The sequence below is a fragment of the Geotrypetes seraphini genome, chromosome 5 (genome assembly GCF_902459505.1).
Source record: "Geotrypetes seraphini chromosome 5, aGeoSer1.1, whole genome shotgun sequence".
NCBI classification, from domain to species: domain Eukaryota; kingdom Metazoa; phylum Chordata; class Amphibia; order Gymnophiona; family Dermophiidae; genus Geotrypetes; species Geotrypetes seraphini.
Genome location: NC_047088.1, coordinates 207705384 through 207730985, shown reverse-complemented (window position 1 = coordinate 207730985; position 25602 = coordinate 207705384). Strand labels below are relative to the sequence as shown.

Sequence of the window (25602 nt, the reverse complement as noted above, 5' to 3'; positions counted from 1 at the left end):
ACATGGATTTACTATGGGGAGATCCTGCCAATCCAACCTGATCAGCTTCTTTGACTGGGTGACGAGGAAGCTGGATGTTGGTGAGCCCCTGGACATCGTATACTTAGACTTCAGCAAAGCTTTCGATAGCGTACCACACCGCAGGCTGTTGAGCAAAATGAGTTCTATAGGATTGGGTGACACTTTGACAAAATGGGTTGAGAACTGGCTTGGAGGCAGGCTTCAGTGGGTGGTGGTGAACGGCACCCCCTCTGAAATGACGGAGGTGATCAGTGGAGTGCCGCAGGGCTCGGTCTTGGGCCCGATCCTGTTCAATATCTTTATAAGAGACTTGGCAGAAGGGCTTTGAGGTAAAATAACGTTATTCGCAGATGACGCCAAACTATGCAATGTAGTAGAAAGGAGTGCAACAGTCAAAAACTCAATGTCCGACAATATGACGCACAACCTACTCCTATTGGAGCGCTGGTCTAGGATCTGGCAACTAGGTTTCAATGCCAAAAAATGCAAAGTCATGCACCTTGGCAGCCAAAATCCATGCAAAAGTTACACCCTTAATGGCGAGATCCTAGCAAGGACTGTAGCAGAACGGGACTTAGGGGTGATCATCAGTGAAGACATGAAGACTGCCAATCAAGTGGAGCAGGCTTCATCTAAGGCTAGACAAATCATAGGGTGTATACGTAGGGGTTTCGTCAATCATAAGCCTGAAGTCATTATGCCATTGTATAGATCCATGGTGAGACCCCATCTGGAATACTGTGTACAATTCTGGAGGCCTCATTACCGCAAAGATGTGCTGAGACTGGAGTCGGTCCAGCGAATGGCCACCCGGATGGTCTCAGAACTCAAGGACCTCCCGTACGAGGAACGGCTGGACAAGTTGCGGCTATACTCACTCGAGGAACGCAGAGAGAGGGGAGACATGATCGAGACGTTCAAATATCTCACGGGCCGTATCAAGGTGGAAGAAGATATCTTCTTTTTCAAAGGTCCCACGGCTACAAGAGGGCATCCGTGGAAAATCAGGGGAGGGAAGCTGCACGGTGACACCAGAAAGTACTTTTTCTCCGAGAGAGTGGTAGATCGCTGGAATGGTCTTCCACTTCAGGTGATTGAGGCCAGCAGCATGCCCGATTTTAAGACAAAATGGGATCGTCACGTGGGTTCTCTTCACAGAGAAAGGTAGGGGAGGGTCATTAAGGTGGGCAGACTAGATGGGCCGTGGCCCTTATCTGCCGTCTATTTCTATGTTTCTATGTTTCTACTCTTGTTTATCTTTATACTGTATGAAAGGATGGGTGGGTGGGGGGATGGGATATGTTTGTATTATTTGATGGAATTAAGTGCTGGTTATTTTGTACAATTGTTTGATAATATGTTGCACATGATGTTGGTTTTTAAAATGAATAAAGATTTTTTTAGTCATTCATGCGGGATCTTGTCGAACGCCTTCTGAAAATCCAGATATATAATGTCGACTGGCTCGCCCTTGTCTATCTGCCTGTTTGCTCCCTCGAAGAAGTGACAGAAGTTTGGCAAGCAAGATCTTCACCTGCTGAAGCCGTGCTGGCTGGTCCTCATCAGATCGTGTCCGTCAAGGTGATCAATGATGCAGTCCTTTATCAGCTTCTCTACCATCTTTCCCGATACCGAGGTCAGACTCACCGGTCTGTAGTTTCCTGGATCTCCCCTTGAACCTTTCTTGAAGATCGGTGTGACATTCGCCACTTTCCAGTCTTCCGGAATCCTTCCCGATTTGATCGACAGATTGGCTATTAGTTGAAGCAGTTGAGCTATAGGTGCTTTCAGTTCCTTGATTATTCTCGGATGGAACGCCTCTTTTGAGATTGATCGCAACTGGTCCGTCGCATTCTGACTAAAATCTGGTCCCTTTCAGGGTCATACCCATAAACCCAGGACTCATCTCCAGTGATCACTGTGCTGAGGAAATTGGGATCACTGTTCAGTCTCCAGCATGTCCTGTGAGATCTCCAAACAGAGTTGTTTCTGCTCGATCATTAGCAGCTTTGGCACGAACTTCGCTGAAATTCTCCTGAAGCCCAAATCCTCAGTCAAAATGGAATGAAAGTATCCAACGCTGATGCTCGCCTCGTCTGCAAGTTCTCTGATTGTGATTCAATGATCCTGCATCACCAGAGTCCTCACTTGGTCAATGACAATCTCATTTCTGGATGTTGAGGGCCTATCAGAACGTGCTTCACTCTCCACTGATGTGCGGCCATCTCTGAAGCGGTTGTACCACTCCTTTATCTGTGTGGTGCCCATTGTTTCGTCCCTGAAGGCCTGTTGAATCTTGCGGATTGTTTCCACTTGAGAATCGCAAAGCTTTACACAAAATTTAATGCAGTTGTGCTCAACTTTTTCTGTCATTTTGTCAAAAATGAAAATCGGACAGCGCTCACTTATACTTCCTCACTCATCGGCGGTCTGCCAGAGACTGACAGCTTCTGCAGGCGGGAAAAAAATTCAAGCATTCGCATTAGGGTCGCCTACATATGTGCACCAAACCACGCCTCCCTAGCTTTATTTGTTTACACAAGAAAAATTAAGGTCTGATCTCATATATAGACTTCTCACTCCTTCCAAATTGTATTCCATAGCTATAAAAGCATAGTATATTCTTTGAAGCTGTCACAAATCTCTCCAGAAAACTCCATATCTCATAATGGCTGCTTCTCAAACACATAGCGTGGGATACCCTGCCCTTCTAAATAAGCCTTTCTTTCAGTCCTGAAGCTGTCAATCAATAGCAAAACCAATTACCTCTCAGTTTACAAGGATACCGTAGAACCTAAACCAGATGCATATGAGGGAGCAAATATTAACAAATCACACCACACACAAGAAAAAGAGCTATTTAGCGAAATGCTGGCCATCGTCGGTGCACAGTGGATTCAACTTTAGATAAGTACTTCTCCATTTTTTGTAGTGGTGATTTGTTCTACACCATAAGCTCTGCATTGCACAAGGCCTTTTTTCTTGTTTAAACAACCACTTAAGGAGGTTTTTTATGCTGATGAAGTAAATTTATTCCAGTGTAGTTCTCCATTGTCTAGTTGCATTATTGGCTGGTGGTTCTGAGGCTTTTTCCTATCTCGTGGGAGCTTTTGGCTTAGAAAGTTGGCCTAGGTGCTGGATCTCTGATGTGTGAACATTGCCAGTATTATTGCATATTTTTCTTGGAAAACCAAGTAATGTTCGTCATGCGTATATGTATGCTGTGATATTGTAGAGGATGTGGTTGTATGTACTATTTGGGATTTTGCCAGGTCCTTTTACCCTGGATTGGCCACTATTAGAAGCAGGATACTGGGTTAGATGGACCTTTGGCCTGTCCCAATATAGCAATTCTTTCATTCTTATGTTGGAAATGTGTGAAAATTTTCCTCTGAAATTTTGTTCGAATTCAAACAAGCCAGAAGTATATTTAAATCTGTAACAAATTTTCCACAAAATGACCACTAACCTACAAAACATTTTTCAAGTTAGTTCATCAGCCTCTTTGTCTGTAGCATATACTGTATGATGATCTTCAAAAATATCTTGCTTTTTAGATATTATGCTATTGTATTCAGTCCTATTGCACAGCATGTATCATTTGTACCCATTTGAGAATGAGGAATTTCCACCTAGTAAGTCTCTTATTCTAAACCTGTTTTCTCTTTCATTTACATTCTCCTTCACAAAAGAGTTCTAGGGAAAAAAATTGCGTATGAATCATGAGTCAGTAGTGCTCATGTACAGAAACCGTCTTCCATCTAGTTTTGCTTTATATATAAATTCTGACAATGAGGCACATGGATGAGGCACAGTTTAATTATTCCATTTTTCTATCATTGTGAATATACCTCAAGAACTCAGATATAAAATTATTCCTGGCAGAATTAACATTAATATGTTACATTTGCTTTTTAGGTTTTTACTGGTATCTTTACAGCAGAAATGATTTTCAAGTTGATTGCCTTGCACCCATATTATTATTTTCAGGAAGGTTGGAATATTTTTGATGGTATTATTGTCAGCCTTAGTTTGATGGAACTTGGCCTTGCAAATGTGGAAGGGTTATCCGTTCTCCGTTCCTTCCGACTGGTAAGTTACATTAACAAACATGCATTTTCTCCATTTGCTCTTAATTTTAATTCTTTAAGGGCAACCTAAAGCAATGCACCTAACTTAATTGATTTCATTAGCTTTAAGTCGCACAATAATTGATTGTGCCTTTAAAAGCTGATAAAAAAAAACAATTAAAAAACAAAACAAGCGCCCCTAGGTGCCTTCCAGGACTGGTGGTTAAGCCCCTAGCAGCTAGCAGTGCCTAGTGACACTTAAGGAAGGTGGAAGCAGGCATGTTTAGGGGCAGTTCTGGAGTTAAGCAGCACTAGGTGCCTCTTGGTGTGATTCTCTGATGCACTTAGACACCAGCAATATAGGCCTTTAAAACCTTGCTCTAAATTACTGACACTTATGTTTTTTTGTTAGGAGCCACAAAGCCGCGATACACAAAGTTGCGCCTAAGCATGATTAACATGCAGCAGATGCCATTTTTCTAGGCGTCTGCTGTTCTAGATGCCGCTTTGAAATATGGGGTCAAATAAATTGTTTGTTGGAAAATCCGGTGGCATTTTCATATGATACTGTACTGTTTGGCATGTCAATGAGGGCTAAGAGTCAAATATCCTCTAATAATAATAAACTTCTACTTATTACGACAGGGGTTGCCATATAACAGATTACGAATAATTGGAAAAATTGGGAAAGGCTGAATTATAGTTTATGTCACATATATATAATGGAAAGGATAATAGCCACACAGCAGAGGAATTTTAGAAAATTTCAGGATATTTGGGAGCCATTAACAAAATATTGTAATGATCGAATATTATTTTTCCCCTTAAATATGCATGTCCAGGGAGGGGGGAGGGGTATTTTGGTCTTCTTATTAAGGTAAGGAATATGGGGAGGGAGATTATTATATGTTTTCTTGAGTTTAAAGACTGTTATTGAATGGGGCTGGGGGGTGATAAATTCCGATATGAATTTTAACAGAATATTAAGTGTTGTATCTGAGTTTAAAATGTTCTGTATGCTGTTACACTTATTGTAAGTTTTTAAAAATGAATAAAGAATTAAAAAAAAAAAAAAAAATGATGCCGCTTTGACATTCTGCCCCTTAGTGACTAAATGTAAACACCATTTGCACACTATGACCCAGATTCAGTATAGGGCGCCTGTTCTCAGAAGCTGCTTAAGCAGCTTTTGAGAATCGTACATGGGTGCCTTATACAGAAATGCCCTAAGCCACCTAACCACCACTCTAAGTGATGCCCATATTGCAGGGAGCTCCTATGGGGGAAGGCCCAAGGGATCTGATCAATCATAATATTAGGTCACTCCCAGCGCATCCCACAATGCACTGTGAGACAGGCGTAGGATTCCGATTGGCCCATGTGCCTACAGCCCCTCCTATGGAAGGGGCTGTAGGCACCCACAATCCACCGGGAAGGCATCCCACAATACACCGGGAAGGGGCAGGCCCACCATTCAGATGAAGGCAGGCCTGCCAGCCGGATAGAGGAAGCATCCAGTCAGCTGGTCAACTAATAAAGGTAGGGGAGGTCTTGGGGGGATGGTTGGTCCGGCTGGGCTAGGCGGGGGAGGAGTTCCGGCTGGGGGGTCGGCAACCTACCTTTGCGTAGTGGTGGGAGGTCCCTCCTGGGTGCAGTCATTACAGGGGAGTGAGGGGTATCCAGCAGGATGGACTGGGCATCCTTCCTGCCATGGTCATTATGGGGGAGGAGGATGTCTGGCAGGAGGTAATGGGCATCCCTCCTGCTAGAGGATGTATCAGCAGGGTGGCATCAGGAGGAATTGGGCAGTCCTCCTGCTGTGAACATTTGGGGGGGCTTCAGGGGTCCCAGCAGGAGGGGGTGGGTCCCTGCTGCGGCCACTAAACTGATCATGCCAGGGAGGTTCCCTTGCCGATCAGTTCAGCGGCCACGTTTACTTGAAGGCACCAGAAATGTAGGCCAGTATTTTGCTGGCCTATATTTCTGGCACCTTCCACTGGCCTAGGGAGGCATCTAGGGCTGCCTGATCTCGCTTAAAGTCACTTCCAGGTAAAACCACACATAGCCTTAGGTAAGGTTAGGCAGCTCTAGGTGCCTCACTAGGTTCCCGGAGGTGCCTACAATGTAGGCGGTCTGCCTCAGGAATATTTTTTTTTAAACGTGTGTCCCGATTGGCTTTTAGGCAGCGGTAGGCTGCCTAAAATCGTGACACTGTTTATAGAATTTGCTCCTAAGAATACTAGCATTTACACACTCGAACATCCCATTCATGTAAGTGCTGGAAAATCCTGGCCTACATTTCCAGCACCCATCTGTCCCAGAGGCACGATTCTCTATACGGTGCTGTCGCATGATACGCAATTGGTAGCTTTTTTAGAATCCGGGCCTTTTTCAAAAATGCCTCTCCATGTGTCTATGTACCTATATAAATCAGCCCATCTAAAAGCTCCCACACAATGTTACACTTGCTTTGAAGCAGCGTAAGCTTGTGCATACAGGCCCTGATTTTATAAAGTCCACCTAAAGTTAGGCGCCAATATTGGCACCTAACTTAATTGATCAATAGACTTAATCAGTGCCAATATCGGCACTCAACACCTGACAATCGACTTCAATTGGACTTAATTGAAAGGCACCTAACTCAAAAAACTCAATTCTATAAAAAGTACGGGCTTAGCCCAAAGCACCTACATTAAAGTGGGCATGGTTAGGAGCGGATAATGGGCATGTTTTTGAGATAGGCACCTCTTTGTGAATTAAGTGCCATTAGGCTCTGATATCTGTGACTAATTTTAGGCGAACAAAACTCTGGTATAAATATAGAAACATAGAAACATAGAAAAATGACGGCAGAAAAGGGCCAAAGCCCATCAAGTCTGCCCACTCCATTGACCCTTCTGTTTGATTTTGCTCACCACCCCCTGCCCTCACCTCATTAGAGATCCCACATGAATGTCCCATTTATTTTTGAAATCTGCCACGCTGTTGGCCTCAATCACCTGCCGTGGGAGTTCATTCCAATGATCGACCACCCTCTCAGTGAAGAAATACTTTCTGGAGTCTCCATGAAATTTCCCTCCCCTGATTTTCAGCGGATGCCCTCTGGTGGAAGAAGGTCCTATATAGTGTGCCTATTGAATGCTGCCTAAGCACACATGCCTAACTTTAGGTGGACTTTATAGAACTAGGGTCTTAGGTGCCAGTAAGAATTGAATTGGTACATACCATCAAATTAGCTCCAAGTTTCACAGCCTTGTTAGGGCTAATTGATTTTGTTTTAAATAATTTATATTCCGCATATCCTACAATTCTATGCAGATTACAAATTCAGGTACTCAAGCATTTTCCCTAACTGTCCCGGTGGGCTCCCACTTTAACTAATGTACCTGGGGCAATGGGGATTAAGTGAGTTGCCCAGGGTCACAAGGAGCAGTGTGGGATTCAAACCCACAACCTCAGGGTGTGGAGGCTGTCATTCTAATCACTGCACCACACACTCCCACAGGCTGTTCATAAGGCTTGTGCCACACACTTCTGCCTATAGGCACAAAATAAGTGAAACTTTTCTGATCTCAGATCCACAAAGATAAAACATTTGGAAAGAGTAGATTTCTTTCAAATATTAGAAAACAGGGTATGTATCCATTACTTTATTGCAAGCTAACAGTTTTTATTCATATTTTTCAGCTACGAGTTTTCAAGTTAGCAAAGTCTTGGCCAACACTTAATATGTTGATAAAAATTATTGGCAACTCGGTTGGAGCTTTGGGAAATCTCACTTTGGTGCTAGCCATCATTGTCTTTATTTTTGCGGTGGTTGGAATGCAATTGTTTGGCAAAAGCTACAAAGAGCATGTCTGCAAGATCAATACTGAGTGTGAGCTTCCACGCTGGCATATGAATGACTTCTTCCACTCCTTTCTGATTGTGTTCCGAGTCTTATGTGGAGAATGGATAGAGACAATGTGGGACTGCATGGAGGTTGCAGAACAATCCATGTGCGTCATTGTTTTCATGATGGTCATGGTGATTGGAAATCTGGTGGTGAGTAACTTAAAACATTCAAGTTGTGTGGTTATTGTTTTTGTCCAGTTGAATGCTTGGGAATAAAGGTTAACAATTTAAGAAAGCCATGAAACATTTATAACATCTATTTTTCTTAAAAAATGTATTCTGAAAAATCTGATCCTGTTATACATTTGAAACTATGAAAACTGTAAACAGAAGTTTTGTTCCATCCTGTTGATCTAGTTGTGTGGTGCACTCTGGGTGGCTCTTCATTTATTCTGCCTTACATTAAACTATATTCTAAAATGAAACGCTTGTTTGACCATACAACTGCAGGTGTTATTCTATAATACATGTACTTTTTAACCACAATGAGGAGGAATATTTTAAGATATTAAAGTATTCAAAACATATTTTACCAACTTAAATAGTTTTGAAAATTGCCGACATAGAGAACATTTCTATAAAGTATGTATGAAGTTACATACCATTTATGCACATATACCTTTTTTTGCATAATGGCATATACATGCATATATGCTAAAATTCAGCCTAAGCATATATATAGGTGAACTGTGGGCGTAGCACCTATGAATGCAACTTAAAGAATGCTATATTATCATCAGAACTTAGGCACATACAATTATATAAGCTCTGAGGATGGTGGTAAGTGCTGTCATCTAATTTATAGGCACACAGAATGAGGGAACACACTTCAACCTAGCAATTATATAAAGCAACTAGTGTGCATTTTATTCTTTTCCTTTCCTGCTGAGGGTGTGACATATATTTATAGCAATATAGAAAAACAGGCTCAAAGACTCAACAAGCATAGAGAGCAGGACAACTGCCCAAATGTACTATGCCTTTCTGGAGCACAGAAAACTATCATTGGCTGGTGTTGCCAGAAAAAAAAAGAGCACAACTAAAAACCCACTTTTTTGTACAAAAAAACCCAGAGCGCTTCAGAAAAAAAACTGGCAGCACTATTTAAGTTGTTTATCAAAAGCAGTCACTCCCTCAGCCAGGAAAACAAAATTATACACAAGAAGGGATTCTCTAAACTAGAAAATGCAGGCATATCAAAAACCAAAAAGAGAAGACTTGGCTTTATAGAAAAAACCAAAACTAAGCAAAAAAGTAGACTTATCTTAAATATATGTAGGGAGTCTTTCTATTCCTGCTTCAAAGAGCCTCTCTGTGCCAAGCACTGAAACAAAATGTTCCACACTGAAATCCTTCTTCCTGCTTCAGAAAGTCTCTTCCTGCTGAGCACTGTAGCAAGATGTGCCACACTAAAATCCTTCCATACTACAACATTTCACTCCCAGCTGGACTTACTTTCAATTTTAGTTTCCAATCATACAGTTTCCCATAAAGTTTTTCAAAAAACTAAATAAAGAAAATATGCAAAACAGGAGACTTATCTTTAGTTCATTTAGGGAGTCTTTGATTCCTGACTCTCCATGCCCAGCACTTAGGCAAACAATTTGTGTCACACTTGAAATCTTTCCAGACTGCAGCAGTTCACTCTTGCCTCCTGGCTCTTAGCTGAATTTACTCTCAACTTAGTTCAAAAAATCTTTCTGTTTGCTATAACCATGCTACTGTTTGCATGGTTTTGGTTTTTCTATAAAGACAAGTCTTCTCTTTTTGTTTTTTGATATCCCTGCATTTTCTCATTTAGAGAACCCTTTTCTTGCATTTAATTTTGTTTTCCTGGTTGGGTGGGGGCAGGGCCGCCATCAGGGCAGTACTACCAGTCCTGCATTCAGGGGCCCGGAGGTGACAGGGGGCCCGGGCTCCCCCAGGGTCCTAGGCAGTGTTCCCTCTAAGGCAGCGGTCTCAGTCTCAAACACGCGGCCCGCGTGTGGCTCTCCAGGTTTTATTTGTGGCCCGCGGTCTGGAGGCGATCATTCTCTTCCTTTTGGAGCAGCAGCCGGCTCGTTCGTTCAAAGCCGCAGGTTGGCGGCTCCTTGCGCTATCCACTCCTGCATCGGAAGCCTCTCTGATGTCACAACATCAGAGAGGCTTCAGACGCAGGCGCGGATCTCGCAAGGAGCCGCCACCCGCGCCTTTGAACGAATGAACCGGCCAGACACGCTGCTGCTCCAGTGGCGTACCAAGGGGGGGGGCGGTCAACTGTTCTCCTTAGCGTGCGGCTCGTCTAGAGCAGTGGTGCCCAACCTGCTTCCCTTCTCACTGCTGCCATCGGGGATCAGGCCGGCACCGTGTCTTTGATCTCCCTGCTTCTCTTCCCTGCTGGGCCGACCAACTCTCGCGGCGACCCGACGTCAATTCTGACGTCGAGAGGACGTTCTGCTAGCCAATCGCTGCCTGGCTGCCTGGAACATCCTTTCCGACGTTGGAATTGACGTCGGGCGGCGAGAGTTGATCGGCCCCGTACAGAAGAGAAGCAGGGAGATTTCGGCCTGTTCCCGATTGCGGCAGCGGCAGCAGCCTATTCCGCGGCGGTGGTGGCATGGGGGAGGCAGGAAGGAAGAAAGAAAGAAGGTGTGTGTGTGGGGGGGGGAGGGACAGGGAGCCAGAAAAAAAGCAAAAAATGGGGCACGGAGAAAGGAAGGAAGAAAGAAAGAAGGGGGGGGGGACAGGGAACCAGAAACAAAGCAAAAAAATGGGGCACAGAATCAGAGAAAGACAGACATAGAGAAAGAAAGAAAAAGTTGGGGGAGGGAATGAGGTCTGGAGGAGAGGAAGCATACAGGAGGCTGAAAGAAGGGAAGAAATATTGGATGCACAGTCAGAAGAATAAAGTGAAACCAGATGAAATTACCAAACAAAGGTAGGAAAATGATTTTATTTTCAATTTAGTGATCAAAATGTGTCTGAATTTATATATGCTGTCTATATTTTGCACTATGGCCCCCTTTTACTAAATCGCAATAGTGTTTTTTAGTGCAGGGAGCCTATGAGCGTCGAGAGCAGCGCTGGGCATTTAGCGCAGTTCCCTGCGCTAAAAACTGCTATTGTGGTTTAATAAAAAGGATGGGGGTATATTTGTCTATTTTTGTATGGTTGTTACTGAGGTGACAATGCATAGAGTCATCTGCCTTGACCTCTTTGAAAAAACCCAGAATAGGAATGATAATTAACATTTTCTCAGCGTATAGTGTGCTTTGTGTTTTTTAATTTTATTTTTGGTAGATCATTTTGACTTGGTCATTTTAAAGTAGTTTGCAAGCCCAAAAAGTTTGGGCATCTCTGAGCTAGAGCGTTGAAACTGTGTATTTCTATTTTATTCCCCTTTTACAAAACTGTGGAGCGTTTTTTAGCACCAGCTGTGGTGGTAGCAGCTCTGATGCTCAGAATTCTATGAGCGTCAGGGCTATTACCAAAGTGGCTAAAATCCACACTACAGTTTTGTAAAAGGGGGAGGGGTTCGTTTGTGATGACATATTCCATACTAGGCGAAGGTGTTTTCTGTGTTCTGTGTGTTTGAAAGACATGGTTTTCTGTTAGGATTGACGATGTAGGATTGATCTGTGCTGGTCTAGCTTGTTTAGTTTTACAATGGGTGTATTGATGTACTGTTCACTGCAATATGTAAGATGCTGCCTTTTCCTAGGTACTCATGTGTGACGTGTGGTTTGTTACTAAAAATCATGTTTTTCTTACAGATGGGGGGGTGCCAAAAAATGATGGGCCCCGGGTGTTACATATGCTAGGTACGCCACTGTATGTAAAGATACCAGAAAGCTGGCGTAGCAAAAACTTTAAGTAAATTGTTATTCTTCTAAGTTTTGAGTATTTAACCCTCCCACAATCTCACGGGCACTTGTTTCAAGTTTCAAGTTTATTGAGATTTTGATTTAAACGCAATATCAAATATTATCAATGCGTATAACAAAAATAAATTTGGGGAAATAAATAAAACCATTTGAACAATAAACATACAAACATATCCATAGATGATTAAAAATACATAAGGAGTACAAGGATAAACTACATTTGTTTAAAAATGCATCCTCCGTGCCTGCTCATAAATTTGTGGAGTATGTAACTTGTCGCTCATGCTTATTTTTTTTTGCACACACCTCATCAATCCTTAGAGGAAACATTGGTCCTAGGCCACCATAGCACAAATTCCTGTATTATGCTTCTGCTGTGCACAACAATAAACAATAAACACTGCTGTCATACTTTTTTTTGTCCCCTGTCGATTTCCTGATAGCACCCCCCTCCCCCCCCGGACAAAAGGGGGGGGGAAGGGGTGCGTGGGGGGGGCCCAATAGGATTGCTCAGTAAAGGGCCCAGAAATTTCTGATGACGGCCCTGGGTGACTGCTTTTGATAAACTACTTAAATAGTGCTGCCAGTTTTTTGGCCAAGCGTTTTCAATGGCTAAAAACATTTGTGTGGCATTGGCCTCCTCATTAGACCCGTAAATTTTAATTAATCAGTTATTCAAAAGTGCTCAGTGCTGTATATTATATCAATTTCATTAAATAGCTATAATAAAAAGCTAAAACTTATCTTTTGTTCCTGATATGAACAAACAACAAACAAAAGATAAGTTTTCGCTTTTTATTATAGCTGTTTAATTTGCAGAGATTCAACCATACCTCCCTTTGGAAATATTATACACGTGTATCACTCATAAACTTGTAGACAACAGAAAACTCCACTCAAACATAAACATACACTCTCCTTACATATGCCACCAATCACTATATGCCCTTGCAACCCCTTCTACTCAACACCTTACTATGGCTATTCCCACCGAGTCCACTGAGTCTGCAGATGAAAGAAGAGGAAATGCAACATGTGTCATAAGAACATAAGAACAGCCTTACTGGGTCAGACCAGTGGTCCATCCAGCCCAATATCCCGTCCAAGCGGAGGCCAATCCAAGTCACAAGCACCTGGCAAAAACCCAAATAGTAAAAAAAGGAGGTAAAAAGGATATTATCCTTTTTTACCCCCTTTTTTGATTGATATTTCTTGGGTTGGATAATTTGAATAATGATCCGTGTGTTTGCTAGGGTTCATAGACAAAATCGCGCGAGACAACGGCGCGCAGACAACTGAGCGCAAGGTTGACGGCGCGCCGAAGAAAAGCAGTATTTTAAAGGGTTCCGACGGGGGTGTTGGTGGGAAACCCCCCTATTTTACTTAACAGACATCGCGCTGGCATTGTGGGGGGTTTGGGGGGTTGTAACCCCCCTCATTATACTTGAAACCGAACTTTTTGCCTGTTTTTTAGGGAAAAAGTTCAGTTTTAAGTATAATGTGGGGAACCCCCCACAACGCCAGCGCAATGTCTGTTAAGTAAAGTGGGGGGTTCCCCCCACACACCCCCTTCGGAGCCCTTTAAAATAGTGGTTTTCTTCGGCGCGCCGTCAACCTTGCGCTCAGTTGTCTGCGCGCCGTTGTCTCGCGCGATTTAGCCCCGTCACCGTTTGCTAGTTAAAAACCCAAATAGTAGCAGCATTCCATGCCACCGCCCCTTGTCTACCACACTATAGTAGCATGATTTCAGCTTATAGTTTTTTTTGACACTTAAAATGCTCTCTTATAGTGACCCAACATGGTTTCCATTCTGGGTTCCCATTGAGTTTTAGCAGCATGGTGCCAAAGGCTGTGTGAGTCGTGCAGCTACACAGGGTGCAAATATAGCTGCACAGGGTGCAAATATAGCTGCATCAAAATCACCCCAGCCCACAATTTTCTTTCATTGGTAGAGGTAAAGTGGGTAGGGCAAGGGTACATCAGTGGGCATGTTGCAAACGGTACGTCTATACTTGCTACGGTCCTTTGTTTTAGAACGCACTGGTATCTTACTGCATGAGATTTCACTGCAGATTTTTGGTGTGGATGTTAGTGAGTGAGAGGGATTGAAGTGTTCGTCTGGTACTCACATGGTGATATTTTTAGACAACATATATCTGTTTCATGACTAGAATTTAATCTCAAATTTTATTTGATGTCAGCTTTTAAATTAAAGTGCAAACAATGTGCAATATAAAAGCATTTTTCCTTGGCATCTTTCTTAGGTCTTGAACCTGTTTCTGGCCTTGCTTCTGAGCTCTTTTAGCTCAGACAATCTTTGTGCCACGGATGAAGACAGTGAACTGAATAATCTTCAAATTGCTGTAGGCAGGATACAGAGGGGGATAGATTATATGAAAAAATATTTACATGAATTAATCCAAAAGGCCTTTGTTAAACAAGAAACATGTGGTGAAATAAAACAACTGGAAGATTTACAAGGCAAGAAAGAGAGTTGCTTATTTAATCATGCCACAGTTGAAATAATGAAAGACGTTGAGTGCCTGAAAGATGGAAATGGAACCACCAGTGGCATAGACAGCAACATGGAGAAGTATGTAACTGCTGAAAAGGAATATTTGCCCTTCGTGATCCACCCAGGCCTCACTGTAGCAGTTCCCATTGCTGTTGGAGAATCAGATTTTGAAAATGTTAATACAGAGGATTTTAGTAGCGAATCGGATCAAGAGGAACGCAAGCAGGTAAGAATATTTTACAGTAGTGTCAGCTGTGATTACTCATATTTCTTTGTTTGCACATTGCATGCTTTTAAAAGTTTGTTTGACAAGCAGCATTTCATTTTAAAAAGTATATTTTTTTTATGTTGCTATACCTTTGAAAGGATCAGCAGGAAAGATGTTGTAGTGGAGAGAAGGCCCGCAGAGTCTCAGAAGGTCGTGCACTGCAACATCCTTCCTCTTGATTCTTTCAGACATCACAGCCTACAACAAATTAAGATTTTTTTCCAGAAACCAGTATAACTATTTCTATTCTATGTAAGACAGTCAGTATAACATAACTCAAGGTAGAAGGTAATGATACATTAGAGATTTCAAGTTTAGCTAGAGACCTGAGTAAAGAAAATAAGAGTTTTGTACAAGAGATAATTAGATTTTTTTCCTATATAGACAGTTAAGATATTTTATTTTTTCATTTTAAATTCCTGCTGGGGCAAATTTACTAAGCAGTGATAAAAAGTAGCCTTAGCGTGCCCTTATGCTGGTCTTTTCCACATGATAAGGCCTTTGTAAATGCTGAGGTAATATGGTTGTTTTTCCTATTTTTTTTATTAATGACCACAAGCTAATGTTCCCATTAGCACACGTGAAAGACGCAAAAAAAAGAGGCTATGACAGTCAATGGGTTCCAAGAGAGAACTCCGGGGATAACCACTCGTGGAAACAATAAACACTCAATAACTCGTTAAATAAAAATTGAAATAATAAAGATTTTTTGTGAAACAGGGTATCCTCAATGTGGTGGGGGGGGGGTCTGTGAACGGAGGAAAAACCTCCAGCGCAGAAAACAACTAGGTTAGGGCAGCAAGCCCCTACCAGTACACCATCATCGGATACATCACGTGTGCATAAATAATACAGTGAGAATAAAGGTGAACAATGAGTGATAAATAATTTAATTGTAACACGAGTGAAATCACACGGAAAACACTCTAAGAACCCCCAAGCCAACTCCCAAAATGAACTTGAACAGCTTGAAGGATAAAGGCTACTTCCTCTGTGGATGTAACAACAGGCGCGATGGAACAGGAATCCCAAAAAATCACCACAACTGAATTGAAGATCCCCTCTGGCTGGGTTCAACCAAGCCCGGTTTCGGTAACATAGCGTCCCTTCGTCAGGAACCCATTGAAAATGAAAAGCAATTCCTGTTCCATCGCGCCTGTTGTTACATCCACAGAGGAAGCAGCCTTTATCCTTCAAGCTAAGTTCAAGTTCATTTTGGGAGTTGGCTGGGGGGTTCTTAGAGTGTTTTCCGTGTGATTTCACTTGTGTGACAATTAAATTATTTATCACTCATTGATCACCTTTATTCTCACTGTATTATTTATGCACACGTGAAGTATCCGATGATGGTGTGCTGGTAGCGGTTTGCAGCATTAACCTAGTTGTTTTCTACGCTGGAGGTTTTTCCTCCATTCACAGACCCCCCCCCCCCACCCCCACATTGAGGATACCCCGTTTCACAAAAAATCTTTATTATTTCAATTTTTATTTAACGAGTTATTGAGTGTTTATTGTTTCCACGAGTGGTTATCCCCGGAGTTCTCTCTTGGAACACATTGACTGTCACTGCCTCTTTTTTTGCGACTTTTAAGTTCCTTTGGCAGTTGTTCTTTGGAGTTTTTTTAGATTCAAACAGTATGGAGTTTTTTGTGTACTGTGCCCATTAGCACATGGCCATTAGTGCAGGAGTCCCTACCACCACCTATTTTGCAAGGTAGTAAGGGCTCATGCAATAAACCTGCGCTAATTGGTTAGCACACAGCAATACCCAGACTTTGTCCCCAGACCCGTCCCAGTGCTAAAAAATAAATTTTCAACGCATGGGTAGTGCATGCACATCCCCATATTACCATGGGGTTTCTAAGCATGCTATGTAGCAAACCAATGAAAAAGGGCCCCTTAGTTGGTAACTGGACCTTTTCAAAACAAGATGTTTTTCTGAAATCAGAACTAGAGGTCTGCACGGGAACGGGGATCGCGGAAATTCCACGGATCCCGCGGGGGTCCTGCGGGAACCCCCCCTAACCCACAGGACTCCCACAGGGACCCTCCTCTGGCCCACGGGACTCCCACGGGGATGGAAGACTTTGGAAGCAGGGTTCATCCATATAATATAATGGACACATCAGCCTTAGTAAAAGAGGGGGTTTATAAGTTAATTACCTGAACAGAAAACAAAAAAAGGGTTCCACCAAAGAGATTCCACAAGGAAAACAGCAGCGGAAACACAAAAGAAACTGTGGAATTGATGATCCTGTCAAAAGTAATTGCTGCTTTTTATGGGGACGGGCGGGGATGGAGGTAATTCCTTGCGGGGATGGGTGGGGACGGAGAGGATCCTGGCGAGGACGGGCGGGGATGGGTGGGATTTCTGTCCCCACGCAACTCTCTAATCAGAACACTGGAAAACTTCTAATTGAATAAAGCCCCATAACTCAAAATCACTATGCAGGAAAGCCTTTCTAAGCAATATCACATGAATGACTAAAGACACAGGACTTGTTTGAAACTGTATTTGAGCCATATTTAAGCCACACAGTAATTTATATTCAAAATCTTTAATTAGTATCAGATACATATTGAAAGTTGTCCTATGTGGCCCAAAGGTTTAATTTAAATTGGAACATTATTTACTAACTAGCTGAATTATCCAGTATTGCTTGGAAAATCTATCATCTAATGATTGGCATATTAGAAAATAGTCAAAGTATAATAAATTTTGTAAAACTTACAGAAGATTAGATTTTTATTGGAAAGCTTTAGGATGTTTTTGTTGTTGTTTTAGAATTAGAAATGAGTACAGCTCTCCCTCCTTATTTGTAGGGGTTATGGGTGCAGCCCCTTCACGAATACCATAAACTTTTCTCCTCCATATTTGTGGGTATTTGGATTATAGCCCTTACAATTACCATAAATTTGCAAATTAACATTCCTGACATATTCATGGGCACAGATTAAGATACAAGCGCTACTATATAAACAAGTTCTTGCATTGTACACTTTAGCAGTACAGTACAATTCAAGTATTATAGAACTGACCACTTCTCCAACAAACTTCTCTGGCACTGGTTAGGGTCTTTTTCTCTTGGCAATGCTCAGTTCTGTTTGGGGCCTTACCACACTGCAGCAATAAACTCAGTGACACACTTCTCCAGCAAACTTTTCCAGTGCTGGTCAGGGCCTTTTCTCTCGGAAACCCTCGCGGGCTCTGTTCTGGGCCTAACAATGCTGCTGCAAAACAGTCAGCTCTGCCCTGAGCAAGATAAAATTGCATGAGTCAGGCTGCATTAGCGCAGACTTTTTACAAAATTTAACTTGCAGTACTGTAATACAGTGTTTATTGACGGAACCCGCGAATATGAAGGGAGACCTTTTCCTACAAAATTTCCAATTCCAACCCTTAAGCATGCTACCTAGAGCTGGACAAAAGAAAAGCAAGAAATCCCTCCATTAATACATGTCAAATTCCAGGAGTATTTTAGAAAATGATTGTCTAACTTGGGGCCTTTTCTAAAATACATGTTGTAATGAAGGTCTGTGTGTTGGCTAAGTGCAGCAAAAGCAGCCAATTTACAACTGTCAACATCTAAAACATCAGTGGGGCAGCATGGCAACGTACATGTCTATTGCCATCATTCGTGTATGTTAGTGTTTCGGAACATAACCATGCAAGTGTTGACAAATAGACATGTGCATCTGCCATTTTAGAAACCTACACATCTAAAGGGCAAATTCTATAAGAAGCGCTCAAAAGTTAGGCACCGAATTGGGCACCCATTCAGCGCGATCCAAGAAAAATTGAGTGTTCTTTAGAGAATCACGCTGAGCGGCACCTATTGTGGAGGCGCCCAATAAATAGGCCAGCTCTAGACACAACTAAAAGTTAGGCGCCCATGCGAGCGTTTAAGCACGCTTAAGAGCAGCGATTCTGTAACAAGGCGCCTAACATGAAGCCACGCCCATGCCTAACATGCATAGCACCTATTTTTTTGAAGTTCCGCCTACATATTTAGAGGTGCCATGTTACAGAATCGCTTTTTCTTGACAGGGGCCTGTTTCAATTAGTGCTGATTAAAAAGCTTAATTGAGCTTGTTTTTCGGTTTAGATAGGCACCTATCTAATTGGGCACCTCCAAAATAGGTGCCTAACATTAGGCGCTGGTTACAGAATTTGGGCCTAAGTGCTTCCAGATAAGTACAGAGTCTGCAATTATGTGGGGCAATCGATTATGGGGCAAAAGCCACTGGATGATGAAGGAGGCAATCATTCTTTATTCCTCCACTACAGCGTTGCTCAAAATGAGCTCTCTTCCAGAATCCAGACATTCCCAGGGACAGCTATAAATCCCAACATTGGTCTCAGTGAGCATAGATGTTCATTCCCCCTTCTAAAAGGGTGCATATACATCAGTGGTCTCAAACTCGCGGCCCGCCAGATACCTTGAGCCTGTATAGGTATGTGCGCCAGGTACCTTAATCCTGTATAGGTATTTGCGACGCAGAAATGGAAGATTAGATTAGATTATGAGGCCCTCGGTATGTTTATCATAATCACAAAAGTAAAATAAAATAGTTTCTTGATCATATGTCTCTTTAGCTATAAATTGCAATATTATTATTAAGACTTAGCCTAAAGGAAAGATTTATAAACTATAAAGAGTTTTACCTCATGCAAAATTGTCATTTCTTTAATAAGACATTAACTATTTTTCCTGAGGCTCTCCAAGTACCTCCAAATCCAAAATGTGGCCCTGCAAAGGGTTTGAGTTTGAGACCACTGATATACATGTATTTTTGGGCCCCTCTTGTCCCAGCACAAAGCACGCTACCTTTCCATGAGCACATATTGTAGATTTTCACATGCAAATCCCAGCTTTCTAAAATTTGGGTTTCTATGTGTATGTGAGATATATGTGTAAATTGCAAATAGGGATTCTAAAATGGGGGCCGACTGACAGTCCTTGAGATTTATTGACGGAGAGTCAAAGGAAGAATAAGTGCATGTGTTTTGCAGAGAAAGAGAGAGGTGGAGAGATATGGGTAGCTCTAGGCAAACAAGCACATTGGATGCTTATGAGAATATAAATACATTTTAAAACTTCTACAAACAGGATAATGCAAAGGGGATAGGTAAAATAGAAAAACCTTTGTGTGAAATGGTGGCTATGGTCCCACCTTCCATGCTTCTTTCTTCCAGCAGGAAATACAAGGAAATACATTTTTGTCTTGGGAGCCATTAAATTAGTGCATCTAAAAAGGCTTCTTTAGTATATTTAGGCCTTAGGCATGTGGCTAGTTTGCCTGTTCTTTAATCCTACACTGAGGGAGAGTGAGTGTTTCAGTGAATGAGAGAAATAGTATGTATCTCTTAGAGTACTGGGGGCATTTTCAAAACAGTAAGATGTCCAAAAAGTAATAAATTGGCACTTGGACGTCCTAATCACCAAGGCGTCCAAGTGCCGATTTTCAAAACCGTCTTTCTGGATGTCTTGTGAGGTGTCCTAACTACTGTACGTCCAAAACTAAAGGGGACATGTTGGAGGCATATTCTGGGCAAGCTTTGGGCGAGCTTAGACTTGGACGTCTTGTGTTAATAAACCTTTCCCAAGATGTCCTAGACGGAACTTAGACGTTCTGAACTAGACCTGTTTTAATAATAATAATAATAACTTTATTTTTGTATACCGCATTACCATGGAAGTTCTATGCGGTTAACAGATGAAGAGACTGTACATTACAGCGAAGTTACACTTTTTTTTTTTTTTTGGCATAGCTACATTTACATTTTCGGTGACGCTACATTTACAGTGAAGTTAAAAGCATCTAAGTGCCAAAAAGGCACCCAAACTGACAAGATGACCACTAGAGGGATTAAATTATGACACACACACCCCCCACACTCCCCCAGTGGTCATTAACCCCCTCCCACCCCTCAAGGATCTGAATGAAACAGTACATACATACATACCTGTCTCTAGCAGCACCTGGTATGGGAGAGCTGCAAACAGGTGTCTTAAGTAGCCTAGTGGGTGGGCTAGTGAACCATAGAGAGGAAGACCAACACTACATTGATGGTGGAAAGTGTGAGGCCACCAAAGCACGTCTATATTGCTATATATATATATATATATATTTTAGACATATTTTTCGAGAATGGACATTTTCCTGCCGCCAACTTTGGGCGTCTAGTGCCATATGTCCGAATCGGACTTAGAAGATGTATCTTTTGATTATGTCCCTCTATTTGTATAGCAGTTCAATTTTTATAGGCTGAATTCCTGTTAGGAGCTTTAACTTTTGTACTTGTATTTATTTTTCCATCATTGTCTCATTTTTGCACAATTAAAATCTTAATTCTCACAGATTTATTTCAACAGCGGTTCATTATACTGTCCTTTCAACATGTCTAAAGTTATTGCGCAGTACTTGTTTCTGTTGAAATTTCTAATCAGCACTTCTTAAAATCTCTTATCTTCAGATGCTTTATATTATTAGAATGTTGAATACATATTTTGAAAATACGTCTACATAGAGATGCTCAGATATTGCATTAGTTTTGTATTGAGTCCTACTTTTTTATTTGCAAAATATCTGACTTCACAGGACAGAAAAATCAAAGGGGTCCTTTTACTAAGGCACGCTAGCCATTTTAGCGCACCTTAGTAAAAGGACCTCAAAATCTTTAGATAATATTTTTTCAACTTATTTGTCCATGAAATGACAATGCATCTCTCCAGTGAACTATTGGGGGTGGAATGCTTTAACCCTTTCAGGACCAAGGGACATATTTGTCCCATAACTTTAAAATCCTATAAATTTTGATTGGGATAGTCTACAGTTCTAAATTTGATATGTACGGATTCCATATGATACTGCCTTTATGTAAACAAACTGGTTCCGACATTCATTCATTAGCGTCGTTGCTAGATTGACGAGAAGATTCACTTGCCACACTGTCCATAAGCCAGAAGTGTGATTTTTTTAAATAAAAATAATGATATTTCACAAAAAAAAATCAATTTTTTGGCATCTGCAAGCCCTTTTTACCATAAAAATGTCGTCAAAACCACAAAAATTGGCCTACAATCCTTATGGTCCTGAAAGGGTTAAGGGGAACTCGGATTTCAGTGGACATACAGCATAGGTCACCTATTAAAAAATAAAAGTTGGTAAAGTGACTCTGGTGTTTCAAGTATCTGAGCAACTCTACTTTGAGATGAAATCTATAATGTGGGTGCCATGTTGTTATCTCCTTTGCTTACCCTCTTTACTTCTCACAGGGGTAATATCAAGCTGGAGTAATCAAGAATGCAGCTCTGGTGCTTTTAAGACAGGGCAGCGCATCACCACTTTTCTAAAGGTCACCAAACAAATAATATATGATTACTTTGTAAATGAATATTGATTGGCCTGCATGCAACTCAGCTATGTTCCTCCCCCATCCATTTCAATACAAGAGCGCCATGCACAGCTGTTGTCCAAGCTGAGTCATGAGGCTCGTCCCACAGCATGGTCAGGCAAAACTGGCTAGCTCAGTATGTCTTCCAGTTCAGCAACTTATTTTTCTATAGTCTTTTATGGGACAGCAGTATCCATATGGCCTTTTTTTTAGCATGCAACACCATACCTATCCTTTCCCTGCTTCAGACTGCCGACATGTAACAAACATGCCTGAGGTATGTTAAGCTTAATGGCAAATGATGCTGGCTTCTACCACTTTTCTTAAGCAATACGAAGTGCATGGTTTGTTAGTTTGGAATATAAAATAATGAATGCTAATTCAAAAGAACTAAGGGAGCATATATAATTTCTCAAAAGATCTGATATTCACACAAGAGATCTTTAACTTGTTCTTAAAACTCTTTTCTTCTGTGCAGAACTTATGTTAAAATACAAAAGAAAGTCAACAATAAGAGCAGTTTACATATATAAATAATGAAGATAAGCCACATCTTTAAAAACAATATTTATGTTCAGTCTCTCTCTCTCTTTGAATACTTCTGAATGCTTCCTAAGTTTTCTTGAAAACCTCATATATAATCGGTTTGTTATTTGCAAAAGTTAATATTTTTATACTAGTTTAAAATATTTCCAATTTTGTAGATCCTTGATCACGAAGAGTACAAATTATTAAATGATATCTAAAATGTATTCTGCAGTGAAGAGCAGAGCGGGGCTTAGATTTCATATAAATGTCAGTTGCACATGTGCTACTATTTGCAACACAGCCACAGCATGATTTTGAAGATCAGTATGTGACTGGTTTCATTTGCAACTCTCCTGAACATCTTTAGGGGTCATATTGAAAATCACTTATGTGGTCAGTATTACATGCCGAGCACATAAATTGTATTTTCATTTAAAAATTTCCCAAACCTACAAACAAATTTGGGGTAAAGGGGGATAGAATTTGTTCAGGTCATTGATCAAAGCCAGAACACAGATAGAGGGGGTGATTCACTAAAGGGCACTACCACGTTAGCACGTGCTAATTATGTTGGTGCATGCTAATGATTAGCATGCATTAAACGCTAAAGACACCCATTTTATTCCTAAGGGCATATTTAGCATTTAGGGGCAAATTCTATAAATGGCATTCCGATTTTAGGTGGCCTACTACTGTCTGGCCACCAATTGGGACGCATGTGAGTAGCCTAAGGGATCTGGCTAGTCGAAATCTTAGGCCACTCCCAGTGCATCTCAGAATGCACTGCGAGAGAGGCCTAAGATTCCGGTTGGCTGAAGGGCCTTAAGCGCCTAGGCCAATCAGGACCTTAGGCCCCTCCCCGGTTCATCTCACGATGCACTAGGAAGGGGCAGGCCTACCATTCTAGTGAAGGCAGGGCAGCCGGCTGGAGGCAGGAAGGATGCCTCCGGCTGGCCATCTCAATAAGGTAGAGGGTTCCAGGTGGGCTTGAGGGTATCCGGGTGGGCTAATTTTCAAGGTGGGGGATTCCGGCAGGAGGGACTGGGCATCCCTCCTGCCGATGATCTTTGGGGGTGTTCCGGCAGGAAGTATTGGGCATCTCTCCTGCCAAAGATGTTTGTGAGGATGGGGGTTCTGGCAGGAGGAACTAGGCATCCCTCCTGCCAATAGTCTTTGCGGGAGGACGGGTTGCTGCGGCCTCTAAACTGATCGTGGTAGGGAGATTCCCTGCTGTAATCAACTCAGCGGCAACACAATTCTCTAACATGTGTGCCAGTTAGAGAATCATGGTGGCTAGGTGGCTTAGGGTGATTCTGTATAGGCCGCCAGTGTGCGATTCTCAAATGCTGCTTAGGCTGCTTCTGAAACTGGGCGCTCTATAGGGTCATTCTATGTCAAGTGGACCAGGAGCCCATGCTCGATCCCATTGAAATCCAACCAAATTTTACAGGGTTGTTGTCTAGGATCTCAAATGAAACTGAAAAATTTTTTGGATCTATCTCAATTTGGTCAGGAGCTAAGGGTGGTTGAACAAAAAGCAATCGATCCACTCCCATGTCTCGTGTGACCTAAAAGGCCAACTTTGCTTGAGCACTGCGGCAGAAGGAAACTACCTAGGAGTCTGAAACTTTGCAGTTTGGGACAACACCTTGGGGCAAGTTTCTGTGCCAAGTTTGAAATCTTTTGCGAACGTGCTTCCATTTCTACAGGTCAGCAAAGTAGGCAAAAAAATTCACAAATGAAAATTTTGGGCACAGTTTGGTTCCATACTGCTGAGGGTATGTCAGCTGAGGGTACAACTTTACCAGCAGACATGTACCATGAGGTACTTCCAAGATTTGCAATATGAGCTTTTACAGTCAAGTGAAGCTGAAGATATGACCATCCAAAAAATATGGCTTTATGCATTTATGCAAATTTTCACTGTTTTTCAGATTCAGATATCTGTAATGTGTAGTTTTTTTGTTTGTTTGTTTTTTTATATCATTTGCTTCTTCCAACACTACCTACCTGAGGTGCTGGGAAATGGAGTCACAGGTCAGGGGCAGGTCCGAAATGCAGGCAGGCAGGCAGCTGATTCCTCCTAGCGATGGCAGCAGCAGTCCTCCATGCTGTTTGCTGATCATTGGGAGGAGGGGAAAGTGAGTCAGTCCAAGCCTAGTAGCCTGTTCTCACAGTGGCCAATCCAGGTCACTAGTACCTGGCCAAAACCCAAGGTGTAGCAATATTCCATGCTACCAATACAGGGCAAGCAGTGGCTTCCCCCTTGTCTTTCTCAATAACAGACTATGGATTTTTCCTCCAGGAACTTGTCCAAACCTTACTTAAAACCAGCTACGCTATCTGCTCTTACCACATCCTCTGGCAACACGTTCCAGAGCTTAACTATTCTCTGAGTGAAAAAAAATGTCCTCCATTTGTTTTAAAAGTATTTCCGTGTAACTTCATCGAGTAACTTACGTGTAACTTCATTGAGTGTCCCCTAGTCTTTGTAATTTTTGACGGAGCAAAAAATCGATCCACTTGTGCCCGTTTTACTCCACTCAGGATTTTGTAGACTTCAATCATATCTCCCCTCAGCCATCTCTTTTACAAGTTGAAGAGTCCTAACTGTTTTAGTCTTTCCTTATATGAGAGGAGTCCATTCCCTTTACCATCTTGGTCGCTCTTCTTGTTTGAACCTTTTCTAGCGCCACTATATCTTTCTTGAGATAAGGAGACCAGAATTGAACGCAATACTCCAAATGAGGTTGCACCATAGAGCGATACAGAGGCATTATGACATTCTTAGTCTTGTTAACCATCCCTTTTTAAATAATTCTTAGCATCCTGTTTGCTTTTTTGGCCGCCGCCACACATTTGGCAGAAGGTTTCATCGTATTGTCTACAATGATCTTTGGGGGGGTTTCGGCATCCCTCCTACTGGTGATTTCGAAAATATAGGTAATAATTTGCAACTCTAGTTCTTCCTCTTTAATTTGTTTTATGTAAGATTATCTTGGAAATATGTTTTGGTTTACTCTTTTATAAGCTGCCTAGAACTG

At 41.9% G+C, this 25602-nt stretch overlaps 1 protein-coding gene across 1 annotated transcript in view; it reads left to right on the top strand.

The window, feature by feature from the left end:
* The window catches only part of LOC117360466 (sodium channel protein type 2 subunit alpha-like), a 233013-nt gene that overhangs the window by 148839 nt on the left and 58572 nt on the right, over positions 1-25602 (top strand). The window contains exons 16-18 of the mRNA XM_033944243.1: positions 3940-4113; positions 7779-8135; positions 14113-14589. Of these exons, the coding sequence (XP_033800134.1) occupies positions 3940-4113; positions 7779-8135; positions 14113-14589 (1008 nt within the window). The remainder of the gene's footprint in view (positions 1-3939; positions 4114-7778; positions 8136-14112; positions 14590-25602) is intronic.